Source organism: Ovis aries, chromosome 3, assembly GCF_016772045.2.
Source record: "Ovis aries strain OAR_USU_Benz2616 breed Rambouillet chromosome 3, ARS-UI_Ramb_v3.0, whole genome shotgun sequence".
In the NCBI taxonomy this organism is placed as follows: domain Eukaryota; kingdom Metazoa; phylum Chordata; class Mammalia; order Artiodactyla; family Bovidae; genus Ovis; species Ovis aries.
In genome coordinates, this window is record NC_056056.1 from 163,211,028 (window position 1) to 163,230,309 (window position 19,282).

A 19,282-nucleotide genomic window follows, 5' to 3' on the forward strand; every position below is an offset into this window, starting at 1 on the left:
CTTTCAGTTAGCATATACTGTGCCTGTAATACATCTCAGCATGAGAAGTATTTGAACTTTTTTCCTCATTCATCTACCTGTACTAAATCCCCAATGAGACACTGTAGCTTGCTAATTTAATTTTTAAACTGAAAAGAGAAATAAAAGGGAATCACAGACATCTAATCTCTTCTGATTCTGGATCTCCCAGCTTCTATCATGAGCTAAAGTGGGAACGTGGCAGGGACTGGTTGGAAATGCCAAATACCAAAGTTTTTAGATACTGAGGCCAAGTGTGCAACAGGCACACAAAGTTTGAGAAGCCAGAACAGATGAACAAATATTTGCAGAGATTACATCTCTTACTGATACTAGGGGAAAGCCAGTATATCTGCTCTCTTCATGGGGCAGAGGAGTCAGCAGAACAGGATTGAGGAGCTACCAAATCCATCAAGGCAGTCTCACTTCTTAATCACCGGACTGTGTGGTAATTTGGAATTCCTTGTAAATGGGTGGAAATCATGCTGAGGAAGATCTGAAGATGGAGAAGGTCAGGTGGGAACAATTGGGTTGAGTTTCCTGTTTTTCAGTCCTTTAGCTAAAAAAAGAACAGAAGTTTGGAGGTAACAGATGAGGTTCGCCCTGAGTCCTGGGCTCCTTTTGGATCACAGCCCTTAAGGAAACGGTTTGTATGTTTCTGGTTTCTCCCTGCTCCAGTGCGCTCTGTTACGAACCTGCATGGTCTCAGACTCATCATGTTACCAGCTGAGCTACTTCTTTGCTGCTTCCTGCTGCACGCTGCAAAGGCCATTTCATCTGGAAACCAGATGGATGTCTTACTACATCTTCCTTCACCCTTGGAATCCTCGCTAACTTCCTCATACTCCTTGTCTTGCCAGACCCTTCTTCCCAAATCCCTCCCTGGTTTCACTCAGATGGCCCCTCTCCCCAGGTTTCTGGTAAGCCTGCCACTGATGATCGCCCTGGAGAAAGCTGGTTGTCAAGCTGATGTACAGGTCCTGCAGCTTCAGCTGTACCGCCGTGGGGGTGTAAATGCTACACAGACCCTCATCAGACATCTTCAAGAGCTAGAGAAAAGCAGAAGCACAGGGAGGGGAGTGTCAGTAGATGCTCTGGCCTCTGCTCTGCAGCTGTGGGCTAGAGAGAACCCTGGCCCACAGAGAGCCCGACGATCACCCTCCATCACAAACTGTGAGCAGGAGCAGGAGCAGAGGGTGCACAGTATAGTCCAGATGTTGCCGGGAGTGGGAACCTTCTACAACCTGGGCACAGCAATGTATTATGCTGTTCAGAACTGCTCGGACATGGCCAAGGAACGAGGCCGAGATGGGGTCATAGATCTGGGTTATGATCTTCTGATGGCCATGGCTGGAGCGTCAGGGGGACCCACAGGACTAATGATCGGGATTGCACTTAAACCTGCACTGAAGGCTGGGGTTCAGCGGTTGATCCAGTATTACTATGAGAGAGAGGCAAACACCCCTCCACCAGAGACCAGCAAGGTGGTCTTGCGGAGCACCTCGGATATGAGCGAAGTGAAAGAAACAACTATCATGGCCCCTTTCGTGTCAGAAGTAGTAAGTTCAAATCCATGCTGGGGTGGACCTTATTCAACAACTGTGGCTTAGATCCTAGGTATTGGAATATTGGGATATAAAAGAAGGTGGTAGGATGCAACCGTTAGAACTCCACCCTTTCACTGACAGAGGGCCTAGGTTCAACCCCTGGTCAGGGAACTAAGATCATGCAAGCCGTGCAGCACAGCCAAAATAAAAAAAGATGGTGACCTCTGAGTAAAGAGAATTCAATCCAGTCCACTTAATCCAGCAGAACTCTACTCTGATTCCTTCCCTTCTATAAACTACCATTCATAACCAGCTCAGGATTAAGTGTTCTGAGATTACAAACAGGCAAAGAAAGAGGGGAATGAGAAGAGCTAACCTTTTTCTGCTCACCTTTTGGCGGTGTGGCCAAAAATAAATAAGTAAGTAATAAAAGAAGGTGGTAAACACGATGACTAGATCTCGTATTCTGATAAATTGTAATGTGTGTGTTCAAAAGCCAAATCTCTGGTTTCTTATCAAGGAGAAAAGCAGTACTGTAACGTGTAAGAGTTTTAAAATTTGTGGTTTGGAATCAGAGGATTTGGCTTTGAATTCAGGCTCCACTTGTTAGAGCTTCAGTGATCACTGACTAGCAACTTGTTTCTGCAAACTCAGTTTTTTTTAATTTCTAAAGTGAGGGTAATGATTTGCATCTCAATAGGTTTCGTGGAAATTAAAAACGATACGCTGTACTAATGCTTAGCACCGCACCAACAATAAAGAAGCTTTTGTCACTGTTATTGTTGTTGTTACTTAAGCCCTCCCCTTCCCGTCCCAACGTGTCGCAATTCCGCTTCTTAGATCCACGCCTTCAACGTCTCGGCTAGTCTCGGTTCCGCCGAGTGGGTTCCGATTCTCGGAAATCAGCTGTTTCAGCCCTGAGCAATTCTGCTAATTGGACTCCTCCCTCCGCACGCACGGGGCGGGGCTTACTTGAGCTTGCCTACCATATGCTGCTGCTGGAGGTGTGGTTTCGGCTCCTCTTGCCCCGCCCCTCGGGGGAAGGAGAAGTTGTAGGGCGCCAATGAGCTCACTGTCTGGGGAAGCGTTTGGCTGAATGGCAGCCGGTGCCGAGGCGCCCCTGTGGAAGTGACGAGCTCTGAGACTCTGCCTCTTTCTCAAGCCTGCGGAAAGGGGGCGGGTCCGAGACGCCGGCCGAAGCCGAGGGCGTCTCTGGAGGCCCTGGTGCCGGAACGCTTTCTGGCGACCGGAAGCCTGGACTGGAGCTACTGCAGGGAACTGGGTCTGAGACCCTAACCAGGTACTGGCCTTGAGAGGGCGCGTGGGGGTGTAGGTGGAGGCGCGAGTTTTTTCCTCAGATGGAAGGTAGGTCCGGGCGGATACACCCCGGAGGGGTCAGACTCTGTTTCCAGGTAGAAATAGGAGCTGTCGCTTGCTGCCCTTCCTGTCCAACCTAGGGGTCCAATCGTAATGCCCCACTCCAGAAACACCCCTACTTCCAAGACCCGAAATCTGGCCTTGTTGCATTGGTTTAGCGTCTTGGCCAACACTTTTACTTTTTTGGTCTGTGTGTGTGTGTTTGTTTTATTGGAGGATAATTGCGTTACAGTATAGTGTTGGTTTCTGCCATATATCTGCATGAATCAGCCATAGGTATATATGTGTCCCCTCTTGAACCTCCCTCCCACCTCCCACCCCATCCCACTCCTGTAGGTTCAGTTCAGTTCAGTTCAGTCGCTCAGTCGTGTCCGACTCTTTGCGACCCCATGAACCGTAGCACGCCAGGCCTCCCTGTTCATCACCAACTCCCGGAGTCCACCCAAACCCATGTCCATTGAGTCGGTGATGCCATCCAACCATCTCATCCTCTGTCGTCCCCTTCTCCTACCCTCAATCTTTCCCAGCATCAGGGTCTTTTCAAATGAGTCAGCTCTTTGCATCAGGTGGCCAAAATACTGGAGTTTCAGCTTCAACATCAGTCCTTCCAATGAACACCCAGGACTGATCTCCTTTAGGATGGACTGGTTGGATCTCCTTGCAGTACAAGGGACTCTCAAGAGTCTTCTCCAACACCACAGTTCAAAAGCATCAATTCTTCAGCGCTCTTTTCTTTATAGTCCAACTCTCACATCCATACATGACCACTGGAAAAACCATAGCCTTGACTAGACGGACCTTAGTCGGCAAAGTAATGTCTCTGCTTTTGAATATGCTGTCTAGGTTGGTCATAACTTTCCTTCCAAGGAGTAAGCATCTTTTAATTTCATGGCTGCAATCACTGCAATCTGCAGTGTTTTTGGAGCCCAGAAAAATAAAGTCAGCCACTGTTTCCACTGTTTCCCCATCTATTTGCCATGAAGTGATGGGACCAGATGCCATGATCTTAGTTTTTTGAATGTTGAGCTGTAAGCCAACTTTTTCACTCTCCTGTTTCATTTTCATCAAGAGGCTCTTTAGTTCCTCTTCACTTTCTGCCATAGGGTGGTGTGATCTGCATATCTGAGGTTATTGATATTTCTTCTGGTAATCTTGATTCCAGCTTGTGCTTCTTCCAGCCCAGCGTTTCTCATGATGTACTCTGCATAGAAGTTAAATAAGCAGGGTGACGATATACAGCCTTGACGTACTCCTTTTCCTATTTGGAACCAGTCTGTTCCATGTCCAGTTCTGACTGTTGCTTCCTGACCTGCATATGGTCTGTGTTATTTCTGATCCTCAGCAAAACAAAAAAAAATACAATTCAACTCAGAGAAGCTTATGGAGAACAAAATGTGCGCCTGAAAGAGTAATAGATAACTGGAGAAAGAAGAGTTTATAGCCCTTAACCTCCATGTTTGCAATCTATTTAAGAAGGCTAGGTTTTTGTTTTTATTTTTCATATTTAAACCTCACGGTTTACTTGCCACTTTGCTTTATTAATACCAGCTGATTAGTTCCTTAGGAACTGAGGTCTGGTCATTTGTTTTTTAAAAGCAATACAAGTGCTCGCTTCGGCAGCACATATACTAAAATTGGAACGATACAGAGAAGATTAGCATGGCCCCTGCGCAAGGATGACACGTAAATTCGTGAAGCGTTCCATATTTTTGTATGTCTTTCTTTATGGATTTGGGTAGAACTTGTATTGGAACACTGAAAAATCTGTGATATCAACCGTGCTGACCTTCTTTCTGGTGGTCATCATTAAGATTTTCACGCTCACTGTCACCTTGTGCAATGCTATGGATCCTAGTGGAAACAGGTGCTGTTCATCCTACTTTTGTGAAGATTGAACTCATCGTAGAAAGTGGAATTTGTTGAAATATTTATGGTATAAATAAATCTTGTCTATATAAAAAAAATTAAAAAAAATAAAAGCAATACAAATACATAGTTTAAAAAGTCAAGCTCTATTTAAAGGGTTAAAATGGTAGAGCCCCTGCCCAATTCATCTGCTAAAGAATGGAGCTCCTCCTTCCAACTGGGAGAGCAGTTTATCTCCACGGAGGTTTCAGCCTCTGGTAAAAGGTTTGGGGGCAGCAGGGATAATGATGAAATAAAAACTCAAGACTGACTTTTAAATGGCCAGCATAAGTGTATACAAAACCAAACAAATGCATGTATAAGTTCATTGGGGGAGATAAATGAAATAAAGATTGTGGAAGTACCATTACTGGTTGTTGAAGTTGGTTGACGGGTACATGGGTGAACCTTGTACTACTCACTCAACTTTGTTGTGTGTTTGAAAATTACCACTGAAACAAAAAAGGCCTACAAGTTGGAGCTCTTATATAATACTCCGTAGAAAAATATGCACCAAACTGGTAATACTGGTTACTTCTGGAGAGGAGGAAAAGGAACCAAGATTGGAAGTGGGATTAATCTAGACTTTAATTTTTTTCTTGCTGGTATGATTTAATTTTAAAATTTGTATTAATAAATAGCCATGAGATTGTGGATGATTTAGTCCAGCAAAATTTCCAATTGGGAATCTACATCCTTCAGGCTCAGACCCCAAATGGCGCAGTGGGAGATGCTGCAGAACCTTGACAGCCCGTTTCAGGATCAGCTGCATGAGCTCTACTCAAATAGCCTCCTGCCAATGGATGTTCGACAGCACTTGGCTGTCTGGATTGAAGATCAGAACTGGTGAGGCCTTCTGGGAATCGGGGCGATGAAGAGAGTGATTTCTTTCTCCTGGGTCCCCAGCATCCTGGAGACACCTGGAAGGGGTTGAAAGGCCTCAAAATAGTACCAGTCCTGCAGACAAACTCATCCTTGTTCTTCCTGGTCCCCAGGCAGGAAGCTGCACTGGGAAACGATGCTGCTATGGCTAATATGCTATTCTTCCACTTCTTGGACCAACTCAACTCTGAGTGTGGCCGATGCAGCCAAGACTCTGAGTATTTTTTGCTACAGCACAACTTGCGAAAATTCTATCGGGACATTCAGGTATTCAGAGGAGTGGGGGATAACAAAGTAGGAATGGGAGCTGAGTGAAGAGGAGGACTTTTCTGGATATGGAACGTGGAACAGGACCTGGGGGTTCAAAGGGACAGGAGAAGATTTGGGGGGGAAAGGACAGAGTCTGGATTTAGGGGATCCCTGGAAGAGAGAAGGGCAGAGTCTAGATGATCCTATTAGAAAGAGGCTAGGGTTTGGGGAAGCAGTGGTGAAAGGGCATAGGGCTTGGGATCCTGAGGAATGGGAGAATACCGAGGCCACCAGTGGGGAGGGTGTGAGGTGGTAATTCATTGGTGGCAGTTGAGTTCTATCAATTTTTCCTCTTTTCCTACTGCAGGCCCTTCCCACTGGCTCTACCCAGTTGGCTGAGATGATCTTTAATCTCCTTCTGGAAGAAAAAAGAATTCTGACCTGGGCTCAGAGGGCTCAGCTGGTGAGAACAATTTGGTGGTGTGTTGAAAAGCTCCTGGAGTAGAGAGGGACCATGCAAAGGACTCAGGAAATTTGCCTCAGAACAAGATCTCTCCACATCCTGTGGTTTAATTTCAGGTCTGGATTTTAGGGGTGACATATCAGAGTTGAAATGTACTCGTAGCCTTTATTTCAGGAGCAACAAGAGCCAGCCCCTGAAGCACCTGGGGAGAGCCAGCAGCATGAACTTGATTCCCGGATCCTGAAATTACAGGCTATGAAGGAGGTTGGTAGACGTGGCAAGAGCCAGGGTGGGCAGAACTCAATCTGCCTCCTCTCATGGAGGCAGCCTCACTGGGGTCTCATTTCTTCTGCAGAAGCTGGTGAAATCCATCAGCCAACTGAAAGACCAGCAGGATGTCTTCTGTTTCCGATATAATATCGAGAAATCAGGTAGAAAGCACTTTGAGGGGTGGGGTGCCTACTGGGAGGCCGAGGGTAGAGTAGAGCAGAAGGGAAAAGTCCCAGTAAGTGGTAATCACTTGTGGCTGCATCTTGCTGGTTATAGTCCTGCTGCCATGCAATGCTGAAAGTGCCAGGGTATGTCGTATAGGTTAGGGTAGTGATATAAACCAAGGGATAGCTGGTGAATGTTGGAGGAGGTGTTTGGGAAACTGCCTTGGCCGATTGGTGGGCTTCTGGTTCTAGCAAGATGATGCAGAATTTGCCTGAGGGCCCAGAGGTGCCTATGCTTTGCTTGGTTCCCCTCCTTCTCCCTTTCAAACTCCCCTCTCCTGACTCTAACTGAGGTCTGGGTCAGGAAGCAGAGAGGGAGGAGCCCTAGGTCTGAGCACTTGTCTCCCTCCCTCTCCTGCCATCCAGGGAGGACTCCTTCTCTGGACCCCCGTCAGACCAGACAGATGAACATTCTTCAGGAAACACTCAATGAACTGGACAGACAGAGAAAGGTGGGAGTCAGAGGACAGAAGGAGTGGGCAGCAGGGAGCTGGGGAAAATGAGGCAGTGGGAGCCCTGGCTTCCTGGCCTTGGTTTCTTTGTCTCTTCATGCCTAGTTGGATGGTGGAAGGTAACAGTAAGAGGCTCTCAGTACTCACTTTATGTCTTCCATAGGAGGTGCTGGATGCCTCCAAAGCACTGCTAGGCCAGTTAACTACCTTAATTGAGCTATTGCTGCCCAAGTTGGAAGAATGGAAAGTCCAGCAGCAGAAGGCCTGCATTGGAGCGCCCCCTGTCGGAGGGTTGGAACAGCTGGAGAAGTGGTAAGAGGCACCTCCCCAACCTCACGCTCACCTATCCCTAGTCCTAACCTGTGCTTTGTAGATTATAATGCCCTGAATGAGCTTCCCCAGTGGCTCAGTGGTAAGGAATCCGCCTGCAATGCAGGAGACACGCATTCAGTCCCTGGGTCGGGAAGATCCCGTGGAGGAAGAAATGGCAATCCACTCCATTTTCTTGCCTGAGAAATCCCATGGACAGAGGAGCCTGGCATGCTACAGCCTGTGGGGTCACAAAGAGTCAGACATGGTTGAGTGACTGAGTATACACACAATGGCCTGTATATGACAAGAGACACCGCCCTCCTTAGTCTCTACTCCCCAGAATGACCTCAGCTCCCTTGTCTGACTGCAGCTACACTCTGCTCTTCATTCTTACCACCCAGCAAGCCCAGAGCCCAGTCTTTGCTTTGGTGAAGGTAGTGAATTGATCTACAGTCCAATTTTTCCTGCCTCTTTAATCACCAGAGAAATATCTTTTTACCTTTTTTTAGTGCAATGAATATAATGCCGCAAAAAAAGGAAAAGAAAATCACCTGTTACCTTAATATCCGGTTGTAGCTACTATAATATTATTAAACAAAAATTGAAACATACAGTTCAAACTACTTTGAGACCTGTGAGTTTGTTTTTTTAACTTAGCAGTATATAATATTTACTTGTGATATGTTTTTTTTGGCCATACCACATGGCATGTGGGATCCTAGTTCTCCAAGCAGGGATCAAATGCATGCCCCTTGCAGTGGAAGCCTGGAGTCTTAACCAGCAGGGAAGTCCCTACCCATGATACTTTTAATAGATGTGTCATAGTTCCCTTTATGGGAGTAATATAATTTAATTAATAAACTCCTATATTTGGATATTCGGGTTGCTTTTAATTTCTTGCTATTGTTTTTTAGTAAACTATCTTATATTATCTATTGTGATGTTAAAAAAAATAGCTAACGTGTCCTTCAATACATTTGATTTGAAAGATACCTGTTATTTAAATATTTTCTCATGAGAAAATTTATTATAACTTAATCTATTAAAAATACACCACAGGGAACTTCCCTGGCGGTCCAGTGGTAAGACTGTGCCCCCCACTGCAGAGGGCATGGGTTCGATCGCTGGTCAGGGAACTAAGGTCTTGCATGCTATGTGGTGCAGCTGAAAGTTAATAAATAAATACATAAAAATATACCACAACTTTCAGGTAAATTGAAAACAGGTGTATAGGGTTTAGGGTACAGGATAAGTATTTAAATTACAGTTGCAGGATTGGCAAACTATGGCCTGTGAGTGATTTCTTGCTTTTTTTATTTTTGGCTGTGCTGTGCTGGCTTGTGGGATCTTAGTTCCGTGACCAAGGACAAACTCATTCCCTTTACAGTGGAAGTGCTAACCATTGGACTGCCAGGGAATTCTTGATTTCTCACTGTTTTAAACAGCGCTACAGTAAATAACCTCTTGTGTGTTTGCATGCATGCTGAGTCATGTCCAACTCTTTGTGACCCCATGAACGGTAGCCTGTTAGGCTCCTCTGTCCGTGGAATTTTCCAGGCAAGAATACTTGAGTGTGTTGCCTTTTCCTCCTCTGGAAATAACCTCATAGTTACATCTTTATTTACAACCCTAATTTATTTCTGTAAGTTATTTGAAGTGATATTCCCGGGTTAGAGAATATATCTTTTTTTGGTGGTGGTGCTGTTATTGTGTTGTTCTTTTGTTTCATTGTTTTATATACAAAGAGCTTTATTGCTTTTTCTGATCGTAAATATATGCCAATTGAAAAAATTTCTGACTACTGAAAAGAGGAAAAAAAAGTAAAAATTATCCCTGTGCATAATCTGATCATGCAGAGGTACCCACTGTTAATGCTCTTGAATACATTTTTTCAGATTTTCCCTATGCATATACACAAATATATATCTGTTTTAAATAGAAATCAGATTATATCATATATGTATACTATCTTATATTTTTTAATTTATTTTGGACATTTTCCATGTTAAAAATTTCCACCTATTTTATCATTATTTTTAATGGTTGCATAGTATTCCATGATGTAACTATAACATAATTTATACCTTGGGATCTCAAAGAGTTGAACATGACTTAGAGACTAAATTTCCACCACATATATACCCAGTACCAATTGTTTCTAATTCTTCTATTACAGATAACAAAGCCATGAACTATGACCATCTGTCTGTCCGTTTGTTTGATAATTTCCTTAGGGTGTATCTTAGAAATGGAATACTGTAAAGCATATGTACATTTTTGAGGCTTTTTAAAAAATAGTTCCAAACTGCTATCCCAGTCTGTTTGCTTTTATATAGTGGATGATTGTTTTCCTGTTACCACATTGTCTATTGTTATTATTTCTTATCATAAAAACAGTAAAATATAGAAGTTAAAAGCATGGATTGTCCACCCAGACTGCCTGGGACCACATACAACTTCATTCTTTACTAGTTTTATGACCTTGAGCAAGTCGCTTTACTCTTTCTGTGCCTCAGCTTTATCCTCCATAAAATAGGGATAAAATAGGACCTACCTCATAGGGTTGTTTTAAGAATTAAATGCATGAAGATGTGTAAAACACTTTAAAAAAAAGTAGAGATCAAGCATCATATGTTAGCTTTATTATGTTAATGAATTACTGCTTTTATATGTGAAAGTGGTTTTCATTTTCATTCCTTGCATTATGAACAGTGTTGAATAATCTTTCATACACTTCCTGGATTCTTTTTTTGTCCCAATCAGTTTATGACTTTCCACATAGTTAAAGGGGAGCTTTTGGAGCCTGTTTGGGGGTTCCAGGAAACTCATGATTCTTTCTTCCTTGGATTATGTCATTACCCAGGTTCACAGATGGAGCGAAGCTGTTGTTTCACCTGCGGCAGCTGCTGAAGGAGCTGAAGGAGTTGAGTCACATGGTCTCCTATCAGGGGGACCCTCTGAACGAAGGGGTGGACCTGCGGGAGGCGCAGGTCACAGAGCTGCTGCAGCGCCTGCTTCACAGGTCTGGAGGCCAAGAAAGGACCCCTCAGGGAGGCCAGAGGGAAAGGACCAAGGGAGCCATTCTTACAGATACTGACCTCTATATATTCTCTCCACATCTCTCCAGAGCCTTTGTAGTAGAAAGTCAGCCCTGCATGCCCCAAACTCTTCATCGACCCCTCATCCTCAAGACAGGGAGCAAGTTCACCGTCCGAACAAGGTTGGCGTCTCAGAGCTCATTCCTGCTTCCTTTTTCCAGCCCTGACACTGTGTGCTCTTTGGCTTTTCAGATCTTCTCACTTTGAGCTGTTTCTTCTCTCATTTCCCCTTGGTCCACTTACCTCTTCTCATCTCTTCCCTTATCTTTTTTAAACATCTGTTCTATCCAGGAGATTGAGGTTGACCACTTTCCCCCATCTACCTCCCTCTCCTCCAGGCTGCTAGTGAGACTCCAAGAAGGCAGTGAATCACTGACTGCGGAAGTCTCCGTTGACAGGTAAGTTGGGGCAGGTGAAGGGTGGGACCAAGAGGCGCCCAGGACATGGGATGATGGAGTGGAGGAGATAGCTACCGGTCACAACCAGGCCCTAGGGCTGTGTTCTTTCCCCTTCCATTACTACCTCATAGAAATAGTTCATCCCTTTTGAGTCCTTACTATGTGACGTGTAGCTTGTCAAGTACCCAATTTAAAATTGTCACAGGAGCCCCAGGAGTTAGATATTATCAATGCACTATTCAAATGAAGAAATAACTTCAGAGAATTTATGTCTCTAGTGCAAGCCATATAACTGGTGAGCTATTTGAACTTAGGTCTGTCTGACCCCAAAGACTAAATCCCTTACTTCCACATTATTTTGCTTCCTAATGATTTTTTTTTCTTTTTAGGAAGTCTCCCAAGTCACAAGGGTAGGTACCTACCTAACAAGGATGCTGCCGACTGTGTGCACTGCATGAGCTACACAGTCACGTGTGACAGCCCTGATGGGGACACAGACAAGGAGGAGGGTGATTTGTGTGGTGCACAGACAGAGAAAGGAGAGGGGAGGTCTTAATGAAGTGGAACTTTTGTTGTTTTCCTACCGGACTCTGCTACTGACCTCCATATATCTTCTTTTTCCTCGGAACAGCTTCCGGAAGTTCAACATTTTGACCTCAAACCAGAAAACTTTGACCCCCGAGAAAGGCCAGACTCAGGGCTTAATTTGGGACTTCGGCTACCTGGTAAGGTGGTTAAGAAGGAATGCTTTTTTTTTAGTATTTATTTTTGTTTATTTGGCTGGACTGGATCTCAGTTGCGGTACACGGCATCTTTGCTGTGGCTGCAGGATCTCTAGTTGTGGTACGTGGGCTTAGTTGCCCTGTAGCATGTGGGATCTTAGTTCCCAGACCAAGTATCAAACCCATGTCGATTGGAAGGCGGATTTTCAACCACTGTACCATCAGGGAAGTCCCAGAGGGATGCTGTTTTAAGCTTGTAGTGCAATGGAACAGACTGGGGGAAGTTCCCAGGCCCTGGGAAGTCCTGAGGGCAAAGCTGGGGTTCCAGGGTCCCTGCGGTCTCTTCTCTGGCATTCTTTCTCCCTCCCTTCCATTCACAGACTCTGGTGGAGCAGCGTTCAGGGGGTTCAGGAAAAGGCAACAGTAAGGTGAGGCCTGGACAGAGGGTTAGGGGGCAGGAGGAACTTGCCAGAGGGCACTCTGATCACTGAGTCTTCTGTTGTCCCAGGGGCTGCTGTCCGTTACAGAGGAATTGCACATCATTAGCTTCACAGTCAAATACACCTTCCAGGGTCTGAAGCAGGAGCTGACAGTGAGTGAAAATGAAGTGCATTTGTGGGGAGACATAAGGAGGGGTTAAGCAGAAACCATTCAGGGTAGGCTGGGATCAGGCCCTTACCAAACATCTGCAGTTGGAAACCTCACATCCCTCGCTGGTGATTTCTGTCTCCTCCTCAGACGGACACCCTCCCTGTGGTGATTATTTCTAACATGAACCAACTCTCAATTGCCTGGGCCTCTGTTCTCTGGTTCAATCTGCTCAGCTCAAACCCCCAGGTAGGAGGTGGGGCCCACAGTTGAAGGGAGGCGGGGAGGGGCGTGGAGCTTGGTGTGAGGGCACTGCTCTGAGCCACCCTGTCCCCTCCCACCTCTGCAGGATCAGCAGTTCTTCTCCAACCCCCCGAAGGCCCCATGGAACTTGCTGGGCCCTGCTCTCAGCTGGCAATTCTCCTCCTATGTTAATCGAGGCCTCGACTCAGACCAGCTAGGCATGCTGAGGGACAAGCTGTTTGGTACCAATACTTCTTTTCTGTCAGCCTTTCCCTAGCCTCTATCTGCCCCAGCCCTCCGTCCTTTCTGTCCCAGGACCTTTGGCCTTGCCTCCTTCCGTCATCTTGAACTGTCCTCCCACAGGGCAGAACTCCAAGACTGAAGGGTTGTCCTGGGTTGACTTCATTAAGGTAATTCCCTACATCCCTTGCAGCTGGCCCCTGGGCCCGTCCAGTTACTAGCCCTTCCCCCACCCCCCGCTCTCCACTCTCGGGGCAGCTCTGCACCTCTTTCTGCCTTGCCATTCCTCCTTCAGCGAGAGAGTCCCCCTGGCAAGCTACCGTTTTGGACATGGCTCGACAAGATTCTGGACCTGATACATGACCACCTGAGGGATCTCTGGAAGGATGGGTAAGGCCTTGGTCAGTCTCCCTCTTTCCACTCCCTCAGGCCCAGCTGCTTTTCTGGGCTTGAGAGTGGACTCTGTGCGCCCTCGTGTGGCAGATAGAGGGAGAGTACAAAACTCGCTGTGGGGTCACACCCACTCCCGACGGCAGTGGCAATCTCCTAGCCTGCATCTGTCAGGCATCCACTGTGTTCCAGAGCCTCCTGGGTGCTCTTGATGAATTCTCTCATGTAATTTCAGCCCTGCTGCGTGGTGGGTATTGCCACCCTCAAGTGAGGAAGTGAGGGCTCAGGGAGATTAAGGGAGTTATACCAGGGGGACAGTCGGGGTTTGAACCCAGGGCTGTCTGACCCCACCCCTGTGCACTTTCCACCACAACTGCCTGCCCATTTGGGCAGCACTTTGCCTTTTACAAGGTGCTTTTCATCTGTGTGATCTCACTGAAGCTTCACACCTCTTCCAGCCCTGGGAGGTGGATACTGTTGGTCAAATGAAATGACTTGGCCTACACAAAACAGTCTGCAACAGGTTGGCAGAACTGGGGCCCAGCCCTGGCACTCTGTCCCTCTACAAGAGGAGTAGGAAGCAGCAGGACCTCACAGCTGCTCTCTACGCTGCAGACGTATCATGGGCTTTGTGAGCCGGAACCAGGTGCGCCGGCTGCTGAAGAAGACTGTCTCTGGCACCTTCCTGCTGCGCTTCAGTGAAACGTTGGAGGGGGGCATTACCTGCTCCTGGGTGGAACACCAAGATGATGGTCAGCAGCTCTACCGTTCCCTCAGCCTCTCCTTTCCTCCCCTCTACTGCCCTTGGCTTCCCTGGCTCTGTCCCAAATCCCTTGGCAGATTTGGGGTTGGGCAGCCAGGGTGGGAAGCCCTCGGGCCCAGCCTCTCCTCTCAAGCCTGCCTGTTCCTACATCTGCTCTCTAGACGAGGTGCTCATCAACTCTGTGCAGCCCTTCACCAAGGATGTGCTGCAGTCACTCCCACTGACCAAGATCATCAGCCAGTACCAGATGCTCACAGAGGAGAACATACCCGAGAACCCACTGCGCTTCCTCTACCCGCGAATCCCCCGGGATGAGGCTTTTGGTTGCTACTCCCAGGAGAAAAGTGAGAACCATTGATACATTTCACTGGTAGAGTGCAGGGGTCCACAGGCATCCATAAATGCAGCTCTTCCATTTCAAGATGGGAAAACCGACATCCGAGAGGGGAAGGGATTTGTCTGTGGGACGCTGCTAGTCAGTCAGTAGGACCATCTGCACTAGAGGACCCTGGGGCAGTGTGTCCAATCCACTGACCTCCTCTGCCTCCTGTGTCTGTCCCCCGTAGTTAATCCTGAGGAGCGGAAGAAATACCTGAAACATAAGCTCATTTTTGTCTCTAACAGGTGAGATATGAACTCTTTGCCCACCTTCCTTAACCCTTTTTGGCTAATATAGTGACCCAGACCTGCCCAGTTCTGGTCTCCTCGGCCTTCTCTCCTCCAACCCAGGCTCCCCAGCCCTCTGGGGGTTTTTCTCCTACCCTTTTAGCCTCTATTTTCCTGCTGCCATCCCTAGGTTGTCTCCATGGGGGTTCCCTGACAATAATCATCATCATCACTAATGCAAAGCATAGTACTAGATTCTTTTAGAACATGTTTTTTTTTTTTTTTCCATTTAATCCTTATGAGAACCCAGCCAAGCCAGAAATGGTAATAGCCACAGTTAATGAAAATTCATTATGTGCCAGGCACTGGGCTAAAAGCTTTGTGTTCTTTTTCTTATTTACTGACTTCATAACAGTCCTGTGAGGCAGAAAATACTGTTATTACTGTTTTCAGTTGAGGAACCTGAGGTTTAATGTGGTGAAGTGTCATGCCTCAGGTACATGGCTAATCAGTAATCCAGGTCTCTCAAATTCCAGAGCCCTGATTTTAACCATCCTCCTGCCTCTCAATTATTCTGAAGTATGGTTGTTTAGGCTCAGAGAGGTTGGGTCATTTTGCCTAAGGTCCCCCAACTAGTAAATGATAAGATTTAAACTCTAGTAAGCCTAATTCCAGAGCCTATGGTCTTAAGCCCTCTGCTCTGTTGCCTTTTTAGACTAGAAGGATAGCCTCTGCTTTCTCTGCCATTCCCCACTTCACCTAAACAACTGAGCCCTGCTCTTTTGTCTGTATTGGGTATCCAGACAGGTGGATGAGCTGCAGCAACTGCCGGAGCTCAAGTTGGAGCCAGAGCTGGAGTCATTAGGGTTCACATCAGGGCCTGAGCACGGGCCAGGCCTGGACTTAGAGCCACTGCTGGAGGCAGGATTGGATCTGAGCATGGAGCACACGCTGGAGCGCACGCTGGAGCGCACACTAGGCGAGGTGTCACAGGGAGTCCTAGAACCACACCCAGGACCACAACTGCAGCTGGAGCCTATTCCAGAGCTCGATGTACAGGCCATACCAGAACCAGATTTGCCCTATGATCTGAGACACTTGAACACTGAGGACATGGAAAGTAAGTGATGATGTGCAACCAGGGAAGAGAGGACACATTGCCTTTCCCAACTCCCCTCCCTCACTCGCTATAGAAAAAGCCTATGTTCTAAGCTCCTCATTGGAGAAAGGCTGATTTCCCTGCAATTCATTTCATTAGGAAATACACATGCCTCCCCCAACCCACCTAATGCCCCCCTCAGGCCCTATCTAGGCCTCTGCTGCCATCCTCTCTCACTTTCCCTGCTGGTTTGGGAACTCCTACTCTGAGATCAGGGCCTGACTTCTTTCTCTGGATGATCCAGTCTTTAGGAACAGCATGAAGATTGAAGAAATCATGCCAAACGGTGATCCACTATTGCCTTGCCAGAACACCATGGATGAAGCTGACGTCTTCAGCCCCAGCCACTTCTATGCAGATGGGCCCTTGAGCCCTTCTGACTACTAGGAGCTACATTTCCTCAGATCTTTCTGTGCATCTGCCCTCCTACCCCTCACATCATGACACTGCTCTCCAAGGATGGACATGAGGCATGTGCCCCTTCTAAACTGGGTTAACCCTGGGGGAATGTGAGGGAGAAGCATAATATGGGTGAGGGAGAGGCAGCAATGAATCAGAAGAGATGTTACCCATGGCTCCGACTAGGAGCCTGGAGGCTGCCTGCTGTGCTGGGAGGTACAGGCATTCAAGGGCAGGCCAGGACAGTTAGGAGGTTCCTGTATGGCTCAGGGCAGTGGCTTCTTTCCAGTATGGAAGGCTTTCAACATTTTAGTGACTGATAAGACTAACCTGGTGCTCATTTCATCTTTCTGGAATGCCCTTTCTGCTCATAACAGCTCTGACTGTTGGCCAAGAAAGCAGGGAAGGAAGCCCTGGGTCAAGGAGCAAGAGAGGGCCACGCCTAGGAACGATACTTCCCAATTGCAGTCCCTTGTAACCTCATTCAGCTTGCTCAGCCTTAGCAGGGATTATGGCCAAAAAGATCCCAGTTACTCTATATACCAAGGGGTCACAAGGTAAGACCCCTTTCCACCATAGCCCTGCAGAACAGAAGGATGCATTTTATAGTGCTTTGACTCTATTTTTCCATTCTGTTTCTTTTTACTGACAAGCCTAGACTTAGAGATCCACATAAATAAGTCTTTATTGAAAAAGGTACATAATTCAGTATAAATATAATAAATAATCCTCATCCCCAAGCTCCTGCCACTATAAATAATCCCAAAATTTCCCTTCCCATATAATAAATATTCAGCCTCTCCTGAGTCAACATCATAAGTCAGTCAGTTTTGGTAATTTTTCAACAGAATAAGTCTCATTAAAATTAATGGACCGATGAACTCATTGGCTCACAGGTGTCTAGGTTGATAGATTGATCTTAACATTACTGAGCCATGGAGGTCTGGGTGTCATCCTTAAGCTGCTGGCTTTAGGGGCTCAGAGTTGCTGCTCCGTGGGCAAAGACCCGGGCAGCTACAGCCACAAAGGCCTGGAGGCTTCGAAGGATCTTGAGACGGAGAAGGAGGCGCTGCCATGGCTGGCTGGGAATAGGGCTTGGAGTCTGCTCAGCTTCCCAGTGGTGACCCTTGGGCTGAAAGGACACAGGACACAATCAGAGAGGACTCTAAATCATTCACCCCACCCCCATCCCCAGGCACTGTCTCTGACACCTGCAAGCCCCTCTCCTCCAGGTCCCTAGTTCATACCTGCAAGAGTTCCCTGAGGCCCAGTATGGAGGCGTGAAGCTGGTCCACAGGGCCATCTGGGAATAGAGAAGGCTCCCCTGTGAAAATATCTGAGCCCAGAAGCTTCTCGTAAAAAACCAGGCCTCGATGAATCCTTTGCAAGCAGGACTGGGGAGAAAAGAAAGCCGTGAAAGAAGACAGATACGGGGACTTCCCAGGCGGTCCGGTGGTTAAGATGCCACGCTTCCACTGCAGGGGCAATGGGTTTGATCCCTGGGTGGGCACAGCACAGCTCAGCCAAAATCAAAATAAAAGAAAACAGATCACTTGTAATTACTCCACCAAAGACTCACCTGATATTTGCCATTCTTAAGACATGGCTGTGATCTGAATGTTTGCGTCCCTGTGAAACTCATATGTTGTAATCCTAACCCTCAGTGTGGTGGTGGTAGGAAGTGGGACTTTTGGGAAGTTACTAGGTCATGAGGATGCAGCCCTCATGAATGGAATTATTGGTCTTATAAAAGAGACCCACAGAACTCCTTACTCCTTCCCACAATGTGAGGAGACAAGAAGTCTGATCTGGAAGAGGGCCCTCATTTAACTGCACTGGCACCTTGACCTCAGACTTCCAGCCTCCGGAGCTGTGAGAAATAAATGTCTGTTTATAAACTACTGAGTCTATGGTTTATTATTACAGCAGGCTGAATAGACAAGGACAGATACAACTTTTACTAATTCACCATGGTATCCAGCTCTGTCTCCAGTCCCCTCTTCCTTGGGGCCCAGCCTCATCTTTGTACCTGACTGTTGTCCCTGAGTCCTTGTGGATCACAGCCATCCTCACACTGGATACGGGGGACATCATCTGTAGTCTCATCACCTCCTTCTTCTCTTGGTAGATCCTGAAATGGAGGAGGGGTGGGAAGAGTAAAGAAATAAGTACTCTCAAATCCTACCTGGACCTTTTGGCCCTTACTCTCCCTGGATCCCTTCTTCAGGGGTTTTCTCAGCCACTGTTCTCTCTTACCCCTGACGGCTTTCAACCCTCCAGCTTCCACCCCAGGCCACAGTATCTTCCACGATAGCCTTGGAGAGCTCAGATAGGCTCTAGGGGCTGGCACTCACCACATGTCCCATTGGTAGGTGTGCACTCCAGGCTAGCATGCAGAGTTGCTGTGAGAGCTGTTGGCCCCGAGCCCAAGCAGGGCTGCTGTCCTCTGACACAGCCCGGCCCTGAGCTGTCCAGGGCAGCAGTAGCAGTAGCAGCACAACTCTGTTCCCCAGCATCTCGTTGCCTGCCTCTCCAATCTGGCTGGCTCCGTGCCTTGCAGTCCCTGTGGAACCTCTGTCCACTTCCCCTTGCTCTGAATCTGATTCTCTCTGTTCTGTGCGTCTGGTTCTCTCTTGTTCACCGTGGTTCTGAGCTGCTTCCTGTAGACTTTCTCCCCTTGTCTCAGTCTCTTTTTAAGGTCCCTGCATTGTGAGACCCGCCCTTTATACTAGCAGGTGACTCACAGCAGGTGGGATTCCCCTCCTGCATCATCCCCCTCCGTGGGGAGCCCAGGTAAGTAGCCTCAGTTCCAGGGGAAATGAGTCGTGTGGTGGCTGTGGCTGGAGGCCTGGGATGAGACTTCTGTGTAATGCTCTCCAGGAATCAAAGTGGCCGAAGACAGGGGGAGGGGTGGAAACAGCAAATATTTAAATGAATCTAGTCTCAAGTTCCTTCCTGTTTAACCTTTCCCTCATCT

At 47.2% G+C, this 19,282-nt stretch overlaps 3 protein-coding genes and 1 non-coding gene across 7 annotated transcripts; 3 read left to right on the forward strand and 1 right to left on the reverse strand.

Annotated features, from left to right (window-relative positions):
• Positions 1-363: 363 nt before the first annotated feature.
• Positions 364-2,344, forward strand: APOF (apolipoprotein F). Of its 3 annotated transcripts, XM_042248167.2 has the most exons (3): positions 364-466; positions 570-602; positions 697-2,344. In XM_042248167.2, exon 3 carries the CDS (start codon positions 735-737, stop codon positions 1,626-1,628), a length of 894 nt encoding a protein of 297 aa, XP_042104101.1. In that variant the 5' UTR covers positions 364-466; positions 570-602; positions 697-734; the 3' UTR covers positions 1,629-2,344. The 3 variants fall into 3 exon arrangements, with proteins under 3 accessions (XP_042104101.1, XP_042104102.1, XP_012030130.3); XM_042248168.2 differs by having other exon boundaries at positions 364-664; positions 932-2,344; XM_012174740.4 differs by lacking the exon at positions 570-602.
• On the forward strand, positions 364-18,206 carry STAT2 (signal transducer and activator of transcription 2). 2 transcript variants are annotated; one of them, XM_004006580.6, is made up of 24 exons: positions 364-2,865; positions 5,550-5,693; positions 5,843-5,996; positions 6,346-6,441; positions 6,616-6,705; positions 6,797-6,872; positions 7,302-7,387; positions 7,551-7,699; positions 10,563-10,721; positions 10,827-10,919; positions 11,136-11,195; positions 11,585-11,605; positions 11,827-11,920; positions 12,298-12,345; positions 12,426-12,509; positions 12,656-12,754; positions 12,855-12,990; positions 13,112-13,158; positions 13,284-13,378; positions 13,994-14,130; positions 14,303-14,485; positions 14,708-14,765; positions 15,551-15,867; positions 16,151-18,206. In XM_004006580.6, exons 2-24 carry the CDS (start codon positions 5,563-5,565, stop codon positions 16,291-16,293), a joined length of 2,556 nt encoding a protein of 851 aa, XP_004006629.3. In that variant the 5' UTR covers positions 364-2,865; positions 5,550-5,562; the 3' UTR covers positions 16,294-18,206. The 2 variants fall into 2 exon arrangements, with proteins under 2 accessions (XP_004006629.3, XP_042104100.1); XM_042248166.2 differs by lacking the exon at positions 15,551-15,867 and having other exon boundaries at positions 16,151-16,264.
• On the forward strand, positions 4,547-4,653 carry LOC114114296 (U6 spliceosomal RNA). Its single transcript, XR_003589118.1, has one exon. It is a non-coding gene; the product is annotated as a U6 spliceosomal RNA (small nuclear RNA).
• On the reverse strand, positions 17,059-18,952 carry IL23A (interleukin 23 subunit alpha). Its single transcript, NM_001185122.2, is given in 4 exon segments — positions 17,059-17,437; positions 17,553-17,699; positions 18,335-18,436; positions 18,660-18,952. Coding segments are annotated over 4 exon segments (573 nt in total). The 5' UTR covers positions 18,822-18,952; the 3' UTR covers positions 17,059-17,275.
• Between the last annotated feature and the right edge of the window lie 330 nt (positions 18,953-19,282).